Genomic DNA, 25,264 nt, shown 5'->3' with positions numbered 1-25,264 from the left:
TCTGAATCCTCTCCCAGGTGTATGTGGCTTCTATACCTACTGATTCATGTGCCAGCAAGATCCCGGCACAATGCAGGACATACACCCTGGCTGTACCCTCACTGAGCCAGGCCTGGGAGCCATCCCCAAAATGCTACCACCCCTCCATTCCCACCCAGTGTCCTACCTGGCATCAGCTGCACCGCTGCCTCAGGGGTGGTGGTGGGCGCAGCGTGGGGCTGCTGCTGGCTGGAGCTGACCTCAGGCTCAGCGCTCATCGAGGGCGAGCCAGCCACCTCAGCACCCGGGGCCAGCTGCGGGAGGGATGGGAGGGTCTCTTCAGCAGTCGGTGGCTCCTCCTGACCAGGCAGCTGCAGGGCTGAGAGGGGGATGCTGATTGGTTTCCCAGCAGTGGTTATGGCATTGGAGCTGGTGGCTGGCACCTGCAGGGCAGCCACAGGGCCACCGCCTGCACCCCGTGCCGGGGAGGCCAGGGGTCCCCGGGGCGGCCGCTGCGTGGCCACGCGGGGCGGGCCAGGCGGGGAGGCACAGGGACGCTGTGGGTCGGGGTCAGGGCCCGTGGCCGGGTGGGGCACAGTCCTAGTGGGTCCCAGGGAGGAGGGCCCAGCCGGGGCCTGTGGCTTGGGCTTAGACATCTGCGTCAGGGCTAGGGCTGGCCCATCGGTGCCAGCTGTCAGCTCCGCGTTGGCCACTATATAGTAGTCCTCAGGGAGCTCCTGCTTGATCTTCTTGAGGAGCACGTCACCGCCGCCCTCATCGGCAGTCTGTGCCTGGGCCTGGGCAGCGGCAGCCGGCCGCTTGCGCGAGCCAGTGGGAGCACGGTGCGGGTGTGGCTCAAAGTCACTGTCCTCGTCGGTGACAGAGGACTCACAGACCATGTCGAAGAGGGTGGCCTCATCCTCGTACTCCTCCACAGGCTCGCCCAACTCTGATGGCTCGCTGCAGTAAGAGAAATCGCAGGAGTCACGAGTGCGGGTGCAATCCAGCTTGGCCTTCCCCGGCCGGCCTGGGTAGCGCTCCAGTGGGCTGGCCTGAGCCTCTGATGGCACCCCAAGCATGCTGGGGCTGTCCGAGTTGAAGCTGCGGCTGTCCTGGAAGCAGACACGCTCCTGGGAGCCGGCCCGGCAAGTGGCGGCCAGGGGCCAGTGGTAGGCATGGCCAGCACTACAGCCCCACATGGCTGTCAGGTTGCCATGGGCCCCCTCGGAAAGCAGGTGCTTGAGGTTGGGGATGAGGCTGCAGATAGTTCCATGGCTGTGGGCCCAGCTCACCAGCTTGGAGAGATTTTCAGAGGAGGTGTGAAGGCAGTCCTCCATGGCAGAGGATCAACAGCGCCTGGCCACTGGGAAGTCAGCTAAAGACACAGTTCAGACCACAGGGTCCTGGCACTGATGGTCGTGCGTTGCCAAAATCATATTTATTTCTCACCTGCAGAGAGACAGAGCAAAACCCCACTCTTCAGCACTCCCAAAGCATGACCACATTTGGAGTGGAAAATGAAACATTTCTATATTTCACTTTTATCTCATGGCCTTCCAAACATGTCTCAAAACTACACCTGGTTTTAAGCAGCCCCATTCCTCATCCTCAGAATATCCCTGCAATATAGAACTGAAGAGAAAACTGCATTTCAAACAAGCCAATTCAGTATCAGTGGCAAAATGAATAGAAGCTTAAATCTTGGACAAAATACAAAAGCAGCCCAAAAGAGGGTGGTTGTGTGTTCATACCTAGGAAATGAAAATCAAACAAATTCTTGGAACACACAATTAATCTTGAATACCAGGGTGGCAATCAAGCACTAACTTTTACTGAATCTGAAGAAATGATGAAATTTTACACATTTATGCACATTTCTCAACTGAATCAAATATCTTCTTTTCAACTAAATTTAAGAGGTATCAGAAGGAAGGCTCAAAACTTTAGTTTTCAACAGAAGGAATAAGGAAACAAACCCACTTTTCACTGTTTTATATTAATAGCCATCAGTTGCTCAAAGGCTTAAGAGACTCTTAAAGGGCCAGCAAGACTTAAGCCATAACCTTCCTTTAACTTTGAGACTTAACATTTTGCTTTTTTTCATATTGTCTGTTTTCCAACATCTAAATCATGATTCAGTCCAAGAAAAACTTCTGCCATTTTCACCAAAGCTATTTAGAAATTTGCAGTACAAGATGACAGCAAAGTCTGCACATCTCTCTTTGTGTACATCTAATGATAAAGAAGTAATCTCCAGTGACCTCAGATGGCTAAAGTATCTGCAAACTTCTTCTCATTTCTGCAGGTCTGTTTAGAGGTTCTCCCCAACCCTCTCTCTGCAGTGCTTTGTGAACATGACCTGCAAGTCTTGTAGTTCCTGTTGTTCTCATTTCACTTTTGTTTTCCTATAGGCAGAAAAGCCCATTATATTTTTCCCAAATGAAATGCAGCATTCATGGCAATGTTACACCTAATTTTATTCCTTATCCTCTTCTACACAAGCATTTTAAAATGCAAAATGAACTGTGTCAAGGCTCAAAAAGACAGGTGGCTAACTGCCCCTGGGGAATGCTTTCCCTAAAATCAACACAAATTACTAGCTGCCTACCTAGTTGCTTTTCAGTGTCACCTGTCACCAGTTAGCTGCAAATATCTGTGTTTGCTCTTTGTTTGAGGTGAGAAGGCTGATTTTCAAGGATATTGCACCTTGCACATCCCTGCCCACTCAGTCCTATTCACCAGGCAAGGGCTGGCTGTGGAAATCAAAACTGGAAATAAAATAGACAGGTACTACTTATGAGTTTCTCCATAAGACTACTCCTGGGTTTTTCCCACTGTGAGTCTTTGGGGGGTCAAGATTGGAGCCAGCATGCAAATTTCTAGGCATTTTTTGAACATCTTTGAAATTAAGCATGGAGAGAATGAATGAACAGGAAGAAGCACATAATTAGGAAAAAAATTTTGTAAAATTCAAACTACTACTTTGTTTTTCTGGCAGTAACTCAAGACAGAGTGCATGCATAGAGAACAATGGCTACAGTATTTCGAATTTCAGCCCACATGCAAACAGAGAGATAAGAGCATCACCTGCAACACAAAGCTCCTTGCATGACCAGTGTATCTATGAAGTATAATAAATGCAGAAGGCCCCAAATTTGCTAGTGTTTCAGGCACTGGAGAATATCTTCTTCTTCAGATATATAACTTTCAAATATCTAAAATCTGGGGTTTGTTATATTTTATTATTTGTTTTGAAGCTTTTAAAGATCATTCTTAACATGGGTCAAAACCCCTGGGGCATCCATGTTTTTTCTAAGAGACATCTTTGAAGATATTTACTTACAAGATATGTATTTTCAAGATATGTACCCTGCCACTGAAGAAACACCAAAACACAATAATAGGAACACCATACACACAGCAAGGCAAAGAAGACAACCTGGAAACTGAACAGGGGAAAGGAGGGAGAGTTAATGTCAGCAATACGATCAGAAGCTACATCAGTGTAATGTGTGGTATCATGGAGCTGCTAAGTTGTCACACAACCAGGAATGTATTTCAGGAAGACAGAAAGCCTCGTTTAGCTGAAGGACCGCTTTCCCCTTAGGGAAACGAGATAAGGTCTGCCACAGCCTGATTGCCATTGTCAAGACTGTGCAGCTACCCAGAAGCAATGTGTCTTCAGTTTGCCAGCTACAAGACAAGTTGTGAATGGCACCTTGGCAGGAGGGGCTCATGCTGCAGAAGGCACAGAAAATGCATCATTATGTCCCTGGTTTTCTGAAGAGTATCTTGTCTGCTCAGTCAGACAACAGGATCCTGGCTGACAGTCTGCTCTTGTTCCCTAAATCACATTTTAGAGATTATGTAAGTCCTTCATTCAGACTGACAAGATCTGATAAGATGACTCATGCTTAATAACTTGATAACATGATAACTCTGAAATCATACATTAACTAGCAAAAACATGACGTAGCTTCAATCTGATCTACACCAGTATTTTAACTGCATTACAGAAGCCTTAATCTTCCACAGCACTTTTCTGCAGTTCAAAGCCTACAGGTATTTAATTGAGAGTGAAGCATATCTGGGTGCTGGAAATTCACTGCAGCTATCTGGGCTGTCAAAGAAGAGTCAAATTTTAAGGCTTTTTTAGATTTTATAACCTAATTAACAACATATCACTACAATGACTAATGTGGACAGAATGTGTGCTGTGCAAGAAGATGCTATTATTGCAAAACCATGCCTTGAGTTCTCTTAGTGGATTAAGAGAAGCACCATTTGATTTGGGAAGGGCAGAATTTTCTCTATCCAGAACCACAGTTTTGCCAAAGTAGATCCATTTGATGACTAAAGGTCAATGAAAAATAACGACATTTAAAGAGTAGCCCACCATGTTCTAAGATGGGACTTGGCTTAGCTACTTTAATGCAGACAAAATTCTTCCTGATTTTGCACAGAGCAGCAGCAAGAGGCCTTTTGTTATGATGCAGAGGAGATGCACCAGGCAAATCACAGGAGCAATAGCAGTTGGTAGCTGTCCAACAAGAATCCTTTCTTTTATCCCATAAAAAGAATGAACAGACACCACTGGGGAGCAGAGATTTGGCTACTTCAACTACATTTCCTTTTTTAGCTCCTTGCACATGAAAGTGATAGAGTGGAGGTTTTTTTAGGACCTTATGGAAGGTTCCTCAGGACTAAAAAGTAATTCTGTGATATGGCTCCCTCTGAAAAGAGGCAACAGAGGGGAAGATGCAGTGAAGGAACTGAATGCAAAAAAATGGGATGATGTAGAGGTGTGGAGTGGGAAATGGGTGTCCTCCAGCCAAGTTTGTACACTGGAACATGCATTTGGTGGACTGACAGCTCAGGGAGGTGAACGGGTGCATCTTTTGTAAACAAGGAAATAATTGTGTTGGAAAAAATTCTGTGCACTCACAGAACCCCATGTAGTTGGCAATGGATTGCCTTCCTAGGGTAATCTTAGAAAAGCTGATTCACACTAACTTGCATCACATATATATCTATGTTTGAAATTCTATTACCATTACTGATTATTAATACTTCCATGCTGATTTTTTTCAAGGGAACAATATAGCCAGGAATACATTAACAGTCCTCATGGGACATGATGTTAAGGCTGATACTACTGAAAATTTTCTAAAAGTTCAAGATTCTCAAGTAAAAATACAATGCAAAATTTACTTCTGTCAACAATAAAAAATTGTTGTTCTAATCAGACAGCTGTATAAAAACTAAAACCTGAATCCTAAAACATTAAAAGACAGGTGTAAAGCCCCTGCATTTACTTGTTTTACATAGCATGGATTTCCAATTAATCTTACAGCAGCTGAAACCTGACTTTTACTTTTATGGAGAAGCAATATTTCATCAGCTTCTACATTAAAAAAAGCTTTGAAGCAATTTGGCTCTGTTATACAAGGGTGTCGTTGGTAGGGAGACAGAAAACATGACTGGAGACCTCTCGATCATGAGACAAACAGCACATTTTATTGTTTGAAACTCCCTTATACAGGAAGTTCAAAACTCCCTATATTTCTAGACCATTATATTTCCTTGGTCTGGGTCTTAGCCCTGCCCAGCTCCTTGACCAGTGATATGTCTGCTCTCTGGAACTGCCTATGACTGGCTAAGGTCTTTGTGTGAGCTCTCCCATACACATAGGGTCTTCTAGAACAAGCCAGGTCAGCCAAGTTGGGTCTGTTATGATCAGACTCATAATATCCAGCTGTAAACCAGCTGTATGTTGCTACAGGGCCTTGCTTTCTCATACTTGCAAAAGAAGCTCAGAATATTTTAAATCCTCTCTGTTTTCAGTTTCTCCACCCTGTACAAGCTTACAAGGCTATTACTCCACCATCCAAAGGGGAAGCATTGCTTCATTTTTTGAAAGACCTATCTTTCCATACTTAAAAGCACTGTGCATTAAAGGTTTGGTCACCACAGTGGAAGTATCTATCTAATTCTAGATTCTAGTTAATGGACAATATTAGGGCTTCTCTTACTACTAGAATTTCTTAAACCAAATGTATAGCATTGATAAATGACTGAGGTCAATAACAGCAGAAATCCAAGTGTAAATTCATCCACAGAGGCAGAGTAGTACTGAAGTCCCCACAAAGGCCTGCTAAAGTTCCACAGGCCCTGCTAGCCATCCATCCAGGATCATCTGTACATTTCTCTTTCACAAAGTAAGATGCTTAAGTAAACTCAGCAGGAGCTGCCTTACCCAGATAGCACCTGCAAATGCTATCATGCAACAGCGCACCCAAAATCACACCACTGCTAATCTCCTTTTCTTTTATCTGCTATGAGAGGACTCCTGCTAACATTGGAGTTAAACCTCAGCGTCTTTGCCCTAGTGTTTTGATTTCTTCACTGATATTGCTAAGGAGGTCATCAAGATGACAAAGGACCACAACAGAAAACCAAAACAGACCAGCAAATTGGAAGGAATGGGAAGAGGTGAGTGCAATTTCTCTGATTTCTGGAGTACAAAACTTCCATGTCAACTGAAATATTATTGAATTTACTTTCTGCTTGAAATAAGGGCTATGAAGAAAGAAAAAGCAGAGAGAGAGAAAGAAAGAAAGAAAGAAAGCATGTAGAAAACAATGATATCTTAAAGGCAAGGTATGAATCAAATAGTTTCCCCAGTTTACCATGGGGGGAAGGGGTTGACTTCCACCTCTGATACAAATTGTATATGGCTCCTTTTACTTAGGAAAACGTGGTTTTAATTGTCTCTTCAGGAAACAAAAGGGCATACTTTACAGAGGAAAGACTCACAAATCCTGGCAAGTTCTGCAGGCTTGTGAGGTAGTTTGGCAATGTCATGTATTCTTAAGCTAGTGAGTAATTTCTCCAGCTATGCTCATTTGTCACTTGACACAGTCTCTGGATGGTGTCTTCAAGGGAAAAAGAACCTCTCACCTCTACAAAATCACTATTTTCAACTTATGTAAACTTACGCTGTTTGTGTGATTTTAGCTCTTTATGAAGTAATTTAGAAATAAACAGGGGTACACAGTAGGAACAAAACAAAACTTGCGTGCTAATTTCCCACCTCCACAATTCTAGGATCCCAAATTTTACATAAACTCAGTAATTTATGTGTAGCAAGTGCCTTCCCTCTTGTGTGTCTCAGAGATTTTGTGCTTTTATTTCGAGCTTTCTGAAATCAGTAGGAGCTCTGCTGCTGAATAAGCGGGCTTTACTCTTAATGAATCACAACTACAATTCCTACCAATAACAAGCAGCACCAAGAATGCTTTCCTGAGAGAGGGGCTCAGAGGGTAGTGGGAAGAAAAAAAACCCAAACATTTGTTTCTGGGCAAGTAACACTGTACTCCATTGAGAAAAATGTCATGGTTGTCTGCCACATTTACTCCACAAGGCTGCAGCTCCTTCTAAGTTGATGGTTAGTCTTCAGAATGCTTTCCTCGCCAAGTGTGGCACACCTTCAGCTGCAGCTGTCATTAAGGCAAGCCAGAGCAAAGCAGCAAAACCTGTTTGCTGGAGAAACTACTTCAGCTGGCTGGGACAGCATTTGTGGTTTCCTCACCTTTTCATGTGGAAGACTATCACAGGATTAAGAGTTTCCCCAGGCCCTGCCTCATTCACAAAGTAAAATGATTCACCCACTGACAGTAGAATTGACTAAGCAACAGTTTGGGAGCTCAGTCTTTAATCTGAATGTAATGCTACACACACCAATGCTTCGAGTTTTGTAATCTTTTTTCCCAGCAGCTATTAAGGAGGTGAGCCCTGCTCTTGCACAGTGTGGCTGAAGGGTCAGAGAGAGACCAAAAGAGCATCAGGAGACGCAGGAGAAAAGGGAGCAGAACAGATGGTGCAGGAAACCTGATCAATCTGAGCAAGATCTTATACATAAGAACCTCTCCTATTACCTACATGCCAACGTCTCAATTAAGCTTCCTGAGACTGACCTATTTCTCATCTGCAGCCCACTGTGATTCTTTTGATAATTCCTCAGATATATCCCTTATCATGAATCCCTGACCAAACCACCCCTCTGCTGGTGTTTCCCTGTCCTGAGTTTGTCCTTAGGAATACAGGCCTGATTTGGTTGTTCTCATTTGCAGGCTGTAGGATCATCTGAGAACGGTAGAGAAATGCACAGGACTGTTTCTTCTTGCTGAGGAAGGTTCTTCCTTCCAAGGACCATGTCTGGAAGGGAAGTGACTTTTCTACAGTTCCTGACTGTATCTGCAAAGTTGCTGAGTACCTCCAGCTCCAGAGAAGTCACAGCACTTGGCAGTGCTATGCTTCATCTTTTTTACCCTGTGTCCTCCTTATGCATGTCATGATGGACATGTTCTGCCATGCTCTTCACAGAGGCTCTGCAGCACTAATGTAGCCCTGTAAAATATCAACACTCCACATTACTTATAACTCAGCAGCGCACAGTGGAACCTAGAAAAGATTTTAGGATTTTGAAAGCACCAAATCCTGCCTGTTCAATTCAGTGTTTAGCAAGTGCACACCTGAAACTTTCTCTCAAAGCCTCAATGAAACATACCTGATTTTGCTAACAAAGATGCTTCTCACTGTGATCTGCAACAAAGACCTGAGAAACAACATGGACTCTGTGGCCTAGCTTAAAAAACCTGTGTTCCTTCAGACTGACAAATGAAAGCAAGTTTTAGAACTAGCAGTTCTGCAAACTTATACACTGTTAGATGAACTGTCCAATGACCATTACATACCCCTGGATTAGTGAGCAGAGAAAAGTGTGGCAAGAGCAAGCATATTCAATTGTACTCATGTCTTTCTCCACTAGCAGCAATGGAGGTGATGTAGCAAGAATGAAAAGTGCAAAATCCATCCTGGATTTCCATGCACTTGGAAAACTGTGTAACTGTGATTTGTGTGAATTTGGCTCTACCTTCCACTAAGGTTATAATGGGTCTGACACTGAACTTTTCCATATCTTCAAACAAAACCCATCCTTTTCAAAAAGAATCTTTCAAAAGCAAAAGCAAAATGCATGTTTCCACCTCTAACATTTTTATTGTTGCACTGTTCCTCATTCCTTGAGTACAGGTAGGACCACTGTTGCACAGAAACAAACAGCTGTTGTGGTGCAGCCAAGATATCCACCAACAAATTTGCATGAAGAGCTTAATATCCACTGAGGTCAAGACTTCACTGAGTGCAGTAGCCACCGAACCAGGTCCAAAATGTCTTTTCTGTGAGGTTGGACATGTCCAAGTAATAATGTCACTGCAGCCACTTCTCTTGATGGATGAATTTTGAACCAGCTAGATAGATGGGCTGAGGCCAATTGTACGAGCTTCAACTAGACCAAGTGCACCAAAGTGCAATTCCTGCACTTTGGCAAAAAAAAACCCCATGCAGTGCTACAGGCTGGGGGCAGAGTAGCTAGAAAGCTGCCCAGTGGAAAAGGATCCAAGGATGCTGGTCAACAGCAGCTGAACATGAGGAAGAATATGCCCAGGTGGCCAAGAAGGCCAGTGGCATCCTGGCCTGTACCAGCAACAGTGTAGCCAGCAGGACCAGGACAGCAGCTGTCCCCCTGTACTGGGCACTGGTGACCCTGTGCTTTGAGTGCTGTGTTCAGTTTTGGGCCCCCCAGTACAAGAAAGATGCTAAGGTGCTGGAGTGTGTCCTGAGAAGGGGAAAGGAGCTGGGGAAGGGTCTGGAGCCCAGGTCTGATGAGAAGTGGCTGAGGGAGTTGAGGGTGTTTAATTTGGAGAAAAGGAGGCTCAGAGGAGACCTATCACTACAACTCTGCAACTCTGAAAGGAGAATGTAGCCAGACAACTATGAAAAAAATGAGAGGACGTAGCCTCAAGGGATTCATGTTGGACATTAAGAGTTTCTTCACAGAAAGGGGGACTAAACATTGGGATGCCCTGGAAGGTGATGGAGTCACCATCCCTAGAAGTATTGAAGATTGGATGTAGCAGTTAGTGCCACAAGTATTGTACTTGATGGTATCACAGATCTTTTTCAAACTAACAGATTCTGCGATTCTGTAATTTTTATTTCTGTGTTTTGAAAAACGCATACTCATGAAAATATGTCTTTACACTGATAATTTTTTCATCATTGTGTTTGATAACATTTTTTACCTCAGTCACCAGTACTTAATCCCTTTAGTAATCCAGATTCTCTTGCTTTGAGTTCACATTTTGTCTCCCAAAACATAAAAATCAAAAAATAAGACCTCTTCCTCCATTCTTCTCAATTCAGCATCTCTTACAAGTGCTAGAAAATCTTGCCTTCACTTTTAATGACTCCAACCTGTGTTTTGTACAGAGCTGGCATGATCACTCAGACCAAGTGGAGCAGGGTGCTGAGGTGACAATAGAAGTAAGACTTTCCAGAGGAAAAAAAGACAGCCCTGATTTTGCATTTGCCAGAAGTGGATTTTGCAATAAGCAGGGACTCTCAGGTGCAGCAGTACTCAATGCAGAGCCTCTGGGGTAAAACCTGCTCTGGGAAGAGACAAAAATGATAGTGGCAGGGAATTCTGCATCCAGTCAATGCCTTAATAGTTAAATAGCTCTGCTGCAGCAGTTTTCACCAGGGTGAAAACCTGATATTCACAATGCTTCCATGAGCTTTGTCAATATGAGCGTCAAAGGCAACATCACCATAAATGTGATGGTGACAACAATGTATGTTGCTACACCATGCAACCACTGCTGCAACAAAGAGGAGTACTTGAGAAGATGCCTGTGCATCAGGATTAGTAAAACATAGCAGGAAGTTTTACTGTAGCCTCAAGTCAATCTTGGCCATCTCTCATACTTTATTATTTATGTATTCACCAAAGACATTTTTAAAGAAAGAACTTATCTTATGGGAAAGCATTTCTGAAAAGTATATCAACAATAATATTTTAAGGTCCTGAGCACTTGGGGGAAAAAAGCCTGTATTCTACTGCAGTTACTAGGTAGCTTATCTATCACTGATTGGTTATTTTGTGTTGTTTATCAGAATTTGTTCCAAAATTGCATCTGCCTTTACACCATTTTTCATGATGACCTGAGACTAAAACTGCATTATATCAAAGACAGTAGGATTTGTCTCAGCTTGCAGTTCACAGTCATTCTTTAATGGTGAAATTGCTTTCCATGTTTGGAAAATGTTTAAAATATATAATTTCCTGAGTTTACAACAAACTCTATGTACCCTCTCTAACTTTAGAATTACAGTGAGAAGAATCAAACACACACAGCCTTAAAGCAAGATATTTTCCCTGTCTCTTTGTTTTCCTAGAAATTATATTCAGAGAAAGTCAGCACATGATTTACTGAAAAGAAAACAGGAATATTAACACTGAATTGCACAAAAATTATGAAGACCAAACTCCCCCATCTTCACAGAGGGAAACCAATGCCTTCACTTCCAGCCCAAACAATTTAACTGCTCTATGCTGCTCCTCACACGAAAACACAAGCAGCTCCTGTGTATGAAAGGCTTTACCGTGCCAGATTTGATTTGTAATTTTTATTTGTAGGATTTCTTTCATTTCAGAATATTTCTAAACCAAAAATTGGAATAGTGCTACTACAGCACTATTGGAATAGTGCTACTACAGCAATACTGAAAACATGCATTACTTGGCAAAAAAGTGTGAGTGAAATGACACTATTAACCACTGATGAAAAAATGAGGTTATTTCCTACAGAAATCAGAAAAATTACAGAAACTCAGCCTTTCTGTATAAGGATGAAACTTCATGTCCTTTACTAGAATTTAAGAGTTTAGGTTTTTCCTTTTTTTAACACAGAGGTGGTTTGGGATGCTAAATGATTCTCCTAGGACTTAATTCTCAGCAAGAAAAACTCTTCTGAACACTCTTTACAGTGTGCTTTTTGAAGTATCAACAATTATTGTTATCACTGAACTATTGGCTTCACTCTGAGGTCCTGTCCTGCAGCTGCTTTTTAAAATCTTTTTTTAAAAAATCCAGTCTCAAAGGAAAGAGTTGTTTTTGCCCAACAATTCTGGAAAAAAAAATACTAGAAACTTAAAGATAGTAGATTATTCTGTGAACAGGCTTGTATCCAACAGTGTTTAACAGATTATATACAACTGAGTCCTTAATAAAAGTTCCCAGACCTGACTTTGACATGATGTAGAAAAAACAGTGATATAAAAGCTGCCCTAGAAATGACCTAGCAAGGATTTGCATTCAAATGTAAGCCAGACAAAAATACAGAGTAACATCCTGTAGCTAACAGCCAGATGACAAAAAAATTAGAAATGCTTCACTCAACTATGTACCAAGTTTCCTTTTAGCTCTAGAAACATATCTAGCTGTCTGCCTCTAACATAATATCATTGATCAATTGAAATTAAAATTAAGCCAAGGTTTAAAAGAGATTATATTTTAAGATTACTGAGATGAGTTCCCTGAAAGTATGCAGAGATCAATGTCTCATGATGCTTACTCACAAACAGGTGAGGGGTTGCTGGCAATCCCACAGGACAAGAAGCCTGACCTACTATTCTCTTGATGGAGAAGATGGGGAATGGGATATCCAGAGATCTTAGACACTTAGCCCACCCAGACCACTCTGCATGCCACATGAAAACTTGCTGGTCTGAGTTCAGTGGGGCTGGAACCATGCACGCTTCAAAAGCTGTACATGTACAGCCCTTTGATATTGGCGGGCTCAGTCTACTCAGGCCTCAGTTCTTAAAAGCATTTATATAATCAAAAGCACTGAATGGGATCTTCAGAGGTCTAGGTAAACTAAACACCTATAAAATGTGACCCTGAGGATCTGAAAACCTGACAAAGGTCCAACTAGGTAACTATTAGAGCTTTGGCCAAAAGAACTAAATGCAAGTAAGCACAGTTCTTATTAACATCAGTGCAGGACTTGGCATGTAGATACATGGCATAGCATGTAAGATACAGGAAAGGTGCATGATTAAAAAAAAGAGAGACTCCAGAATATTCAACTGGCATGCAAAAGACTTTGGAAGAAGAGCTCTACCTATAATGGAGGACTCTTAAGTATTACAAACTCTCACTTATTTCCTCTGAGAGATTCAAAACCTGAACTGTAGCCTTTGGACAACTGAAGTTCAAAACAACGTGCTACATGCACACTGAATGTTTGGTAAAGTAAGGGAAAACAAGGCTGAATAAACCACAAGACCAGTAAAGTGGATGCAAGTGTGTAAGAAAAAACGTTCATATATGGTTGGATGTATTGTTACATAGTTGCATCACACCTCTTCATTAACCTGTGGATGCACCATTCCTGGAAGTGTTCAAGTCCAGGTAGGATGGGGCTCTGAGGAATCTGATCTTATGAGTGGCATGCCTATCCATGGCAGAGAGGGTTGGATCTAGATCTTTAAGTCCCTTCCAACCCAAACCATTCTACAATTCTGTGATTCATTAAAGTCTGTTCTTGTTATGCTCTGTTAGTACTGGACTTACTGGACAAAAATAGATGAAGAAATTCCTTCCAAAATTACTGATTTCTGTTCATATTGGTTCATTTCACTAGAATGAGAAATGGCCGCAGACAAAATGCATACTAAACAGTTAAATAAAACTAATTACAAGCAGGATAGGAATTTATTGTAAGGTATACACCTCCAAAGTAAACCTTTAATGTTCAAGAAATGCATCCTGAAAAACTTCTTAGTCTCCAGAAAGATAATTCTAAAAAAAAATCAAAAATATACATTTTTTTTCATCTGTGATCTTCTCTCTTCTTCTCTCCTCGCCAAGAATAACTAAGGATCACACTGTGGGTAACACAGAGCCTTCTAACATACTAATTATTAATCTAATCTTTAAAACAAATTCTGCAAGGACATACACAGATTTGATACTCATTCATCAACTGTGTCATGGTGTACATTTGCACTTAAAACCAGTGAGATCTCTTACACACAGCAGACATCTGCACATGTCTTGTCTGAAGAAATAGAACCTAGAAGAGCTATTTTGGAATTACAGTGAGGACTGACACAAGGTCTAATTTAGAAATTAGAATCCAAAATAAAAAGGAGAAAGGGTGAAAAAGAACATGCTGACATTTATACAGGATGTAAGTGTACTGAACTGCCCTGACCAGTTTTCTTTAATTTCTGCTGACATTTTTCCAATCAGATTTCACTGGCAATGCACTTAGACAGTTTCATCTCCTCTCAGAAAGAGCTATTTCAGTCAAAGTTCCTGATTATTTACTAGTACATTGAGTCCAAAACAGAAAAATCTGTACTCTGAATTTTTGCATTGACCACTCTTGAGGTGTCTGAAAACAAGGCTGTTTCCTTCCAGTTGCAATATGTTACCACTGAGATACAGGTGGGGGCTGAGCAACAATGAAAATTACTACCACCAAACTCAGCAGTGATGATGTTGTGACATCTCCCTAGATAGCAGTACTTCTGAATTTGCCAAAGTAAGACATCCTCTACCCCTTCTGGGAATTGTTAGTGCTGGAGCAACCTCAGAAAGAAGCCAGAGGGACAATTACCTCTTTCCTGACACCACATCTGAGTCTTGAGCTGAATTTCACTTTGTTTTGCACTGACAGTATTTTACCTTTATCTGCAGGCATCTCAGCAGTCACTGTGACACATACAAGGCAGGAGAAAACAGAATCCCCCAGATCTGAATGGCAGTTCCTGTCATACATTGACACTTGCACTTCCACCTGCTCAATTGCAAGTAAAAGGTGCATATTGGCGCCAAAGAGGAAGATGAAAGTGCTGCTTGAGTATTACCACTGAAAAATGTCCCTGCTATGTTCAGCTTCCAAATCCCTCTCACGCTGTCAGTGCAGTCTAAGGTTTCAACAGCATTTGTGAGACTACATTGAAGAGTCAGTGCAAGCTGGCATCTCCAGCCACAGTCTCATGATATGTACAAAGCCAAAGAATACCATGAACCAACTCTTACCAAAGCAGCCCCCAAAGCGGGGACTTTGCTGGGGTGCCAAATGGAAGGACACATTTCATTTACTGTCCTGGGAGGCTCAACACGTCCCTGTCCTGGCTAGACAGAAGGTTGGACACAATTTCTGATCCACAGTTTCCTGCAGCAGCAGCAGAACAAGAAATTCTGCCACACACAAGTGAACACACTTAAATCCTGTAGGATGGACATACATGCCTGCTCCTTGTGTCATCTACACTATGGACAAGATTATCTTCCTACAATTGCCTTTTAAAATGTAACCATTTAATTACAGCAGAAGTGCAAGTACTGAAATATTGGCTTCTGAGGAGGCATGAATGCTGGCACTTCTGTAACTGTTCCTCTTCGTAGCAATGTAAGTGCCCATGTCCATGGAAAAAATGGCACAGAAAAAAAACACTCAAAGGTTTTACAAAACACAGGACATTTGAGAAGTCTGACCAACCCAAATTGCATTTGCAAAGGGCAAGCTCCACAGTTTCATAAGACCCAGCAGCAGCATGAGACAAAACTGAACAGCTCTGTTCCCCCTTTAAATGTCTTTTATGAAACTGCTTTTAGACCAGTTAAAAACATGAAGTAGGTCCTTCAATTTGGCCCTCGGAGACAGAAGTGTGTCTACCTTTGTTAAAACCAGGTTTCCTTTCAGGCTGCACCACAGCACACTACAGAAAAGTCTTATTCTTGTGGTTGCTAAAGCAAGCGAAATCACTGAGGGACATGAAAAATTCAGCCTACTTGCTGTCTACCAGATGGGAACAAATGGACTTAGGAATACTTCTAAAGGAGATGCAAACAAAAATAAAGCCTCTCACAGCATTTTAAAAGGGCTGTGCTCAGAATAGCTGTGCACTACAAGGATAAATCTGCCAAAGATAAAAAGGGAAGAAATTAAAATCTCTTGGCTGCACAGTTTTGGAAGATGATAGATGGGGAAAAAGCAGTCAAGAGATTTCTCTCTCTACAGCACAGCTGTGCACTGTATTTGCTAACTAGGTCTACCTTTTTTTTTTTTTTATGTAAAGCTTCTGCTTGGTCTCATCCAGAGTCCAGTCCTACAGACTAGGCAAGATGGACAGTGAAGGGCAAGGGGAAGGAGAGCAGCCTCTGGGACAAATACACCATTTGGCAGGTAGGATTGGTTCTGTGCCAGTAACTAGAAGTAATACTTGAGCCAATCATGTGAAGATACAAGACAAGCAGAAGAAACTCACTCTGGCATTGCTCTCCAGTGCATGGAGATCAGTCAAGCCAGTGGCAACAGGTGAGAGAACTGGAAATGCTATCTTACCTGGGTGGCTGCAAATGCTTATCACTAAAACATGGTGCAAATCTGAACCACAGACACCACTGGGCAGCATCCAGTGATGGGACTGTACTTATTAGCTTCATGCTTTACCAACAACCTGTTCACTTCCTTTACCTATGGAGTACTTGTGAAGCCAGTAAGGTACAAAGTCTATGGCACCAGCAGTTCACACTAGGAAAACACTGATTTAAGAAACGAATGTAAGCAAAAGGCTACCAAAATCTGCAAAACACAGATATATAGTTAAATTAATGTCCACTCAGGAAACAAGTGGTAATGTCTAAACCACTGTAGTTAGCTTCTCAGTGAAACAGAGCAGCACTTTCACCTGCCTCTGCTTCCACAAAAAGTTAAAGGTTAACTTTAAAAATCTCTATTAAGAAATTACACTCTTAACCCAGATGTTTAAATCAAATACTCACTGCCAGTTTAAGCAAAGGTCACATGTGCCTGTAACTTTCTTAATTCTTTCTCATAGCATCTAACTGCTATGATTTGTAGTCAACTTTTGTAGTAGTTTTACAATTTGGCAGATAAGCATGCAGAAATATGCGAGCCATCTAGATCAATCCAGAAGGACTGACAGAAGGTAATATGAAAGTTTCAGCATGGTTCAATTTCATCAGCTTCCTTTAGCCCCTGCACCTTCTGCATGCATGCACATGCTGCTGCCAAGTGGCATTCCCAGTTGACAGTCATATGCTAGATCCTGAGTGATGCACAGTGAGGGCATTCACTTGATCTTCCTTGTACCTTCCCATTAAGGGCACACTAAATTCCTTTGCTACTAAAGGCAGCAAACTAGATGTAACTCACTAGTGTGATAGTTTGCACAATCTTGAAAGCAGAAGGGATTTTGCTCAGGTGCGAGAGCTGGAGCAGCATGTGTTCTCCTTGCTATGCAGCACAGAAGGAGAGTTGGGAGCTATCTTAGTGAGCTTGGGATGCATAGATGCCTGCAAAATTAAAATCACAATCCTTTTAAACCTTCTCAAACCAGCCTTGTGACAGAAAAATCAAGATTGCCCTTAATGGCAGTTTCTAGAAAACATTCTTTGTTAACTGTGAAACATAAGCTGGCAACCAGACAGGCCAAGGGTTTTATTTACAGCAACAGTTCCTGAAAAACTCTTCTCTCCAGCAGTCTCAGACTTCCCACTCACAGCCCACTCAATCCCCACTATGCACATCATCAAACTTTATGAACACAAAACAAAACAGAATAAAACAGGATTTGGTCAGAACAAATACTGTCTGGCTGCAACTATCCACCCAGTTATTTTGTACCCCTCTAGCATAACAAGCAAATGCATCTCATAAGAAAGAGCAAAATAACTTTCTGCCAGCAAAATGCAGGCATATTGCTCTGCATGGACAAACCTGGTGGCTTGCATGCTGCAAGTGCAGTAGAGTGCATAAGATTCACATGCTCTACACACATTAAGCTGCATTTCCTGACAAGCATCAGGCAGCACTAGGTAGCCCTTGTATTGCCCATTTTTAATTTTTGCTGTTTAGCTGTAGCATCTTTCTCCTACAGGTATCACTAAAACACCAGCCTCAAAAAGACATTGCTGAACATTGTTCTTTCCTCTTACTAGGAAAATACTATTGCTTTAACCCTGTCTGTGGGGAAGGAATTTTTGTGTCTCATTTCCACCACAGAGGTAGCTGGATGGACAGTGAACAGAATCAAAAAAGACTATTCCAAACTGCACCATTCCAGAGGGAACTGTAGTCTCTTGTCCAGAGAATCTGAATCAAAATTTGGTTTTCTCTTGAGAGATTTATACCAAAATACAGTAAGCTCCTTCAGGAAGCACCAGTCCTGAGCCACATGGCTTTTGAGGAAAATACGATTTTAAAGTTCCACCTCATCCTTCCACCTAAATACCATTGTGGCATTTAATTACCTGTTTGTCTGGTGCACTGGATAGTTCCTTCCATCAGATTATCTCCAACTTGGGGGGCTGGAAACTTCTTTGTATTTTTTGAGTTATTTTCATCCTTCTCTCATTCTTTTTCTGAGGATATTACTTACACCTATACTTCAGAGTTCTCAAGCAAAGTAGATTTTCAAAACTTGAGGGTTTTTTCCCCTTCACAGTGTATTCTGATAATGAACTACCCCAAAACTTGAGTCAGCAGTGCCCTGGCAGCCAGGAGGGCCACCTTTGTCCTGGGGTGCATCAGGCACAGTATCACAGCTGGGCAAGGGAGGAGATTGTCCTGCTCTGCTCTGCACTGGGGTGGCCTCACCTCGAGTGCTGGGGACAGTTTCGAGTGCTGCAATACAAATAAAACACAAAGGTAATATAGAGCATCCAAAGAAGAGCTATGAGGATGGTGAAGGGTTTGGAGGGAAAGCCATATGAAGAATGGCTGAGGTAAGTTGGTCTTCTTCAGCCTGAAGAAGAGGAGACTGAGGGGAGTCCTCTCTGCGGTTACAACTTCCTCATGAGAGGAAGCAAAGGGGCAAGTACTGATTTCTTCTCTGTAGTGACCAGTGACAGGACTCAAAGAAAAAACATGAATCTGAGTGAGGGGAGGTTTAGGTTGGATATTAGAAAAAATTCTTCACCCTGAGGAGTGGTTGGGCACTGGAAGAGGCTCTTCAGGGAAGTGGTCACAGCACCAAACCTCACAGAGTTCAAAAGGTCTTTGGACAATGCTCAGGCACATGGTGTGACTCTCGGGGTATCTGGCACAGGGCTAGGAGTTGGACTCAACTATCCTTGAAGGTCCTTTCCAACCTACATGTTCTACAGTTCTGTCAGTCCGTGAAAACTGCCTGCAGTTTCCTGCCCTCAGAGCACAGAAATATTGGTTTCTTACAGCAACTGATCATAACTGCTGCTTCCCACTGTCTCGATATAAAATACTGGGACCATTGCACAATGCAGTCAACTTCTAAATGCAAATTTTGGTTTTTAATGCCAGAACTATAGCCTTAGCCAAGAAAGCTAATTATCAAAAACAAAACAAAAAAACCAAAACCCCCAAAAAACAACCACACAAAAAAACCTCACCAAAAACCCACAAAACCAACCAAAACCCCACGAGTAAAGAAGTAGCTTACAAAATAAAAGCTTTTATCAAGCAACTCCTATACAGAAAGTCCAGACAGCACCTCCCTACTCTTCTGAATATTAGGCAGATGGTGTATCAGGTGTCTGCTCTACACTTCTATCAGATATAATAAATAATACACAACTAATACAGAATATAGGTTTCTGTTCCTACTTACTTAAGACTGCACTGCATGCATTACCTTATCTCTAGCTGAATGCAAAACATCTGTCCAAACCCATCATTGGAGACTGAATTAAATTTCCTAGGCAGTAATAATATTATATATGTGGCATGTATACCTAGTGCTGTCTTTTCTATTTTCTATCTTGAGCATCTTGGAAATGTAAAAGCAATTCAATTTGTTGCCTACTCAAGTACTTTCTACCAAATAATCTAATGGGTCAAACCATGTGAAAAATGGTAATGTCTCTTTCTTTTGTCACTCCCCTGACAGAAACCAGGAAAAAAAAAAAAACATCCCACACAACAAAACCAAAACTTTGTTTCTCAAATAGTGTGTCACATTAGCAGAAATTTTACTTTGACATCCTCCTGAACTCTCAATTCCTTATAGTATAGTTATACATTCAGCGAAAGTGATACACTTCTATTTTTTTGAGAAGGTATCTTGCACAAGCAAAGTGTAATTAAAAGTAGCACAGCATTTAACAGAAGTGAAACCAGAAAGGACCACACTTGAACAAGGGAAAACTGCCAGACCGCTGATGGCTGTGAGAGTCTTTCAAAGTGGTCATGATGTAGAGACGAAAGGTGAATCAAGGAGATGAAAATTACCTATATAACTTAATTTACTTGACTTTCAATAAAACTTCAACAATACATCTCGTGCTTTGGGGAGCAGGCATTAATTCTCACAAAAGCTTTATGCAATGGGAACAGCGGCCCTTCCTGATACGTGAGCAGGATCTTCCTCACAGAGGGCTCTGGCCTAAGTCAGGGGCCTGTGCTGGTTTTGGGGCAGGTAATTTTCTTCACAGTGGGTGGGTAGGGGCTGTCTTCTGGATCTGTGCTGAACAGGGTTGATAATATAGAGATAGTTTTGTTATTGTGAAGTACTGAGTCTTGAACAGCAGGCTCTGAGCAAAAGCTGACCTCTAGAAGAACCTTGCAACCAAATGTTATATGATATTTGTATCCACTCATTAGCAAAATATGCATGATCATTAGCATTATTATATTTCTATCCCCTCATCAGCAGAATATGTACTGTGATAAGAAAGAATTTATCTTTCTTTGTTTAGAGGCCGGCCACAGCCATGAAATCAGACATCTGGCTGACTTGGAAGTATATTGTCAACGCCAGCTCCCTTGGTTTCTCCTTCAGCCCTGGCCACACTTTGCGTAGAACCCAAGAGAAAGATGAAACCAGATGTTTCTGCACTAGAAGGTAAGTAACTTGGTTTATTCCACAATATAAAAGCCAGCCCCTCTCACAGCAAAGATGGAAACCTCGCTTATGAGTGGACACACCATGCAGGATTTCCCAGTTACCAGGAGTGACTCTCCAGTCCTTCAGTGTGACCAGGGCTCCCCAGCTGATGTGTGGATCTGGTAACCAGTGATGTATCTTTTAATCACGATAGACAATCTTCTATTGCAATGATTAAGTGCATGGGTTAGATTATCCTTTTGTAGTTCTCTGCTGTGTTGAAATATAGCAAATCACACTTCTTCCTTAAAAACTGGTGTATGTGTCTGTTGTACTGACCCTGCCCACTGTCAAAATGCATTGCTGAGCAGGACTTACACAGAGCCAAGGCCTTTTCTGCTTTTTGTACTTTTATGCTGGTGAGGAAGTTGGAGGTGCCTGAGAGGTTGGAAGGAGACACAGCTGGGACAAGTGACCCCAACTGACCAAAGGGATATTCCAGACCATGTGACATCCTGCTCTGTAATCAAAGCTGGGGGAAAGAGGGAGAGAGGGAAGAACATTTGGAGTGATGGCATTTGTCTTCCCAAGCAGGCATTACGCATGATGGGGCCCTGCTCTCCCAGAGATGGCTGAACACCTGCCTGCCTGTGGGAAGCAGTGAAATAATTCCTTGTTCTGCTTTCCTTGTGTGTATAACTTTCATTTTTCCTATTAAACTGCCTTTATCTCAACCTATGAATTTTCCAGCTTCTACACTTCTGATTCTCTTCCCAGTCTGGCTGGTGGAGGAGTGTGCTGGTTTAGCACGGATTAATGACTGGCTTTGAAATTGGCAGCTAATATAGCCATTGGAGAAGTGATCCGTCTCTGTGAACACACAGGGTTAAATGCTGGAGAAATCTTGGGAAACTTCCCTTTTTTGCTCCCTGCCTTGGAAGAGGTAAGCTGCCCCCGGCCTGAAGAATGGCAAATTAAAATTTGCCTGCAACATATAGAATGGTTTTTTTTAGGGTGATGCAGAGATACAGTTATAGCAGTGGACTGATGTAACTGAGATGGAATGGAGAATTTTGAACAGAGGAAGATAAAGAGAAAGTGATATGAAGCCCTTTGCTCCAAGGGAAAAAGAGACCTCTGTTCCTTGAGATGAAGATGATTTGGGAGATAGAGGAAGAGAACTTTCGTTTTATACTATTAGAGGCATCCTTAAACAGTACCCTAGATAAGCTGATATGGCCCATGAGTGCCAGCTAACAGGAAAGCTGCTAAATGGGAGAGCTTCACAGTTGGCAGAGTTTTTCAGGGTGGCTGCAGATTTGTGACATGAGAGCCACCAGAGAACTGTTTTCTTGTGGCAATTTCTTTATGGAAGTTCTAAGAGAGACTCCTCTCCCAAAGAACTGATAGAAGACTATTTTAAGTGATGAAACTGACTGAAAATCATTGTTTTATCTCTTTATGTTTTTAATGGGAAAGTGAACAGTTTGTGGGGAGGAAAAGTATTTTGAAAGTTTCATTTTGATTTTCATTATCTTCTTTTAGTGTTTGTTAATAAATCCATTTTATACCTTTATGTTTGAGACTGCTTTGCTTTTCTTCTGATCCTTTCTCACAGAGAGAAAAAGAGTAATCACTCAGACCACTACACTAAATTTGGCAAACAGAAACAGGCAAACGTGAAACCACTACAGGGAGTGAAGGAGTGGCTGTGTGAAGGCTGGCTGCTGGTTGGGGTGAAATCATGACAAGTGCCTGGGTCCAACCCTCCGAGTTGCTGGTTGGCTGTGAGGAAGCTTTTTATACTAGCCAGAACTGCAGACCTCTGCTCAACCAAGTACCAGAAACACTTTTCCTGGGATACCAGCCCTGGACAAAATGTGCAAAACCACAGGAAACTCGCTGCACCTACAAACTGCAGTGTATAAACCTGACAACCCACAAAAACCCCAGAGAAATGTTAGGCTCCTGCACACAAAAGCCCTGGTCCCTCTGCACAGTCAGGATGTTCCCGCATATTATCCCCCACTCCTTATTAAGGCTACCAAAGGCTGCCCTAATTATATGAAAAGATTTGTGTGGTACCAACAAGGCAACCTTATGCATCCTGAAAGCCTTCCTACTGACTTGCCAAGCCAGTCCCCAAACCTTGATAGTGATATCTGTAGGGGCCAGGGCAGAGTTTCATTTCCTCAACAAAGACCCTAGTTCCTTCTTCCTCCCAGGAGTCACAAGAGCCACATGCAGATGCTTCTCCATCTTACTGAGAAGTCCCATCTGAAGAATGATGGGTACACTGGTCATCCTGATCTTTTTTTCTGAAGAGCTACAGTCTCCAGAAAGTAAACAAACAAACAAAAAACCCAACACACAAAAAAACCCCAGCTCAAGCGAGAAAAAAAAAAGACTGGCAACTCCTTTGGAACACATTAATGAAGACCACTGCCCAGTGCCCATTAGTTGTGGAATAAAGGACATCTGATCAAAGGGACAAACATAATCCATTATTACAAGTTTACCCAGCTATGCTGGAGGGAACAAGCAAACTTATCTTCCAACATAGCACAATGTAGGCAAGTAGTGAAATTCACAGGTGGAGGTAGACAAGGAAAGAGACTGAACAGCCGATGTCTCCGTGTGCTCACTCAGACTTTCTGCTTTTTCATTGTACTGGGACAGTGGTAGTGCATCAACAGTAACGAAGTAAAACACAGAGCAATATGCTTTGCTCTCACCTTGCTGAAAGGTATATTCCTTGTGCCCTAAGTGGATCTCCCAGCTGCGGACAGGGCACTGACATCAGGGCAGAGCCACAAGGGGAACTGCTGCAGTAAGGGAAACAAATGCCTTCCACCGAAGGGGCAAATTCTCCTCCACAGGGAAAAAAATCATTGATCCCATAGGGCCAGTCCTGAGACTTTAAAATACACACATACACAATGGATTCAAAGCTCTTTGTTTCATAAAGCCTGCTGAAGTGGTTCCAGGTTTTTACTTCCCCCACCTTTACAGTATTATCCCATATAAATATTCCTGTGCCAGTTAAATGGTGTGTAAACTAATCTAATCAACCACAGCCTAACTGTTTAATCAATATCTAGGAGGTCAGCAGAGATGACACAGTTTTGGAGATGCCTGACTGGAAAGAGGTGGCTTAGCTTTACAGAGTTAACTATCCAACAGGAAAGCTCTGAATGTTAACACACATGAACACAAAACGCAATGGTTAATCATGCATATCTTTGATATATGGATCTGAGCTGCTATTTTTCTTTGACTCCTGGCTAGACCAAAGTAAATTTTGGCCATCTTTATGAGATTGTTCATATAAGTAACAATAATATAAATATAAATAACATATAAATATGTTTATATATATATATATATATATATATATATATATATATATATATATGAATATATATAAATAATATATATATTTATATATATGTATATAAATAATATATATAATATATATATATAAATATGTTCATATATATATGAACATATAAAAACATATAAATATGTTTTTATATGTTCATATAAATAACAATAAGTAACTTCTGCTCTTCAAATCAAAACAACTTTGTGAAAACAGAATATCTGACCCAGCTCTACCCAGCCAAAAAACCTCTGTCACCAATATTTCAATCAAAGATCACTGCCTGTTCAGCAAACACTTGGCATCGTGCCTGATTTTCAGGCAGATGCCAAACACCAGGTCACACAAAATGGGTGGAAAACTACATTGCTTATTTAATTCATAATATTGAGTTCAGAGAAAATTTGTCATTTATGGGGTTCTTAGCTGTACACTGCTATGGAGCAATGCTGTATGCAGAAAATGGGATTTCATTGAAAGAGGTTGTTATTTGGATGAGGTTTTTTTTGTATGTCTTGGCTTGGAGGCACTAATTTTAATCTTGCAAAGAGAATCTACACTGAAATGTGACTTGAAATATAGAAGATTTTGAAAATATCCACCTGACAGTGGATAGTTAATAATAAATCATTATAAACACAAAACACAACACTTCTTTTTAACTTGCTTATTTCCACAATAGTTATAGTAATAGTACTTTTGGAAATCAGAGGTGCAAATGCTAAGCTTGAGTGGTTTGAAATGAAGTTATCAGCACTCATCAAGTCTGGTAAAATTGCTAGGATACGCATATCTGGCAGAGACTATGCCAACCACTTTATGGAACAGTTTCAATTGCAATTTACTGGTTACACAATGAATGTTTGCCTCCTGGGTTTAAAAAAATTAACACTGGCACTGTAAGAGCTCAGTTTTTAAAAGCACACCCTTGTTTTCATAGTTACAGATCAGAAAGTTAAAAAAAAAAACCCAAACAAACTAGACATCATGCTTCCCCCTAACAGAGCTAAAAAAAGACAGTATGAAACCTAAATTTTGAACAGGAAATGCTGACTTTCCTCATTAAACATGAAAAAAGAAAGACTATAAAAAGCTTTCAGTTACAACAAAATCTGAGCAAATATTTAACTTTAGAGTGTAAAGTGGCATGACCTGGTA

The 25,264-nt window shown here is 41.6% G+C and overlaps 1 protein-coding gene across 1 annotated transcript in view; it reads right to left on the bottom strand.

The window, feature by feature from the left end:
• Window positions 1–25,264, bottom strand: part of KIAA1958 (KIAA1958 ortholog) — a 61,091-nt gene that overhangs the window by 27,911 nt on the left and 7,916 nt on the right. The window contains exon 2 of the mRNA XM_066338689.1: window positions 167–1,428. Within this exon, the coding sequence (XP_066194786.1) occupies window positions 167–1,316 (1,150 nt within the window). The 5' untranslated portion in view covers window positions 1,317–1,428. The remainder of the gene's footprint in view (window positions 1–166; window positions 1,429–25,264) is intronic.

The sequence above is a fragment of the Sylvia atricapilla genome, chromosome Z, assembly GCF_009819655.1.
Source record: "Sylvia atricapilla isolate bSylAtr1 chromosome Z, bSylAtr1.pri, whole genome shotgun sequence".
NCBI classification, from domain to species: Eukaryota; Metazoa; Chordata; class Aves; order Passeriformes; family Sylviidae; genus Sylvia; species Sylvia atricapilla.
This window is presented reverse-complemented; position numbering and strand designations above follow the sequence as displayed.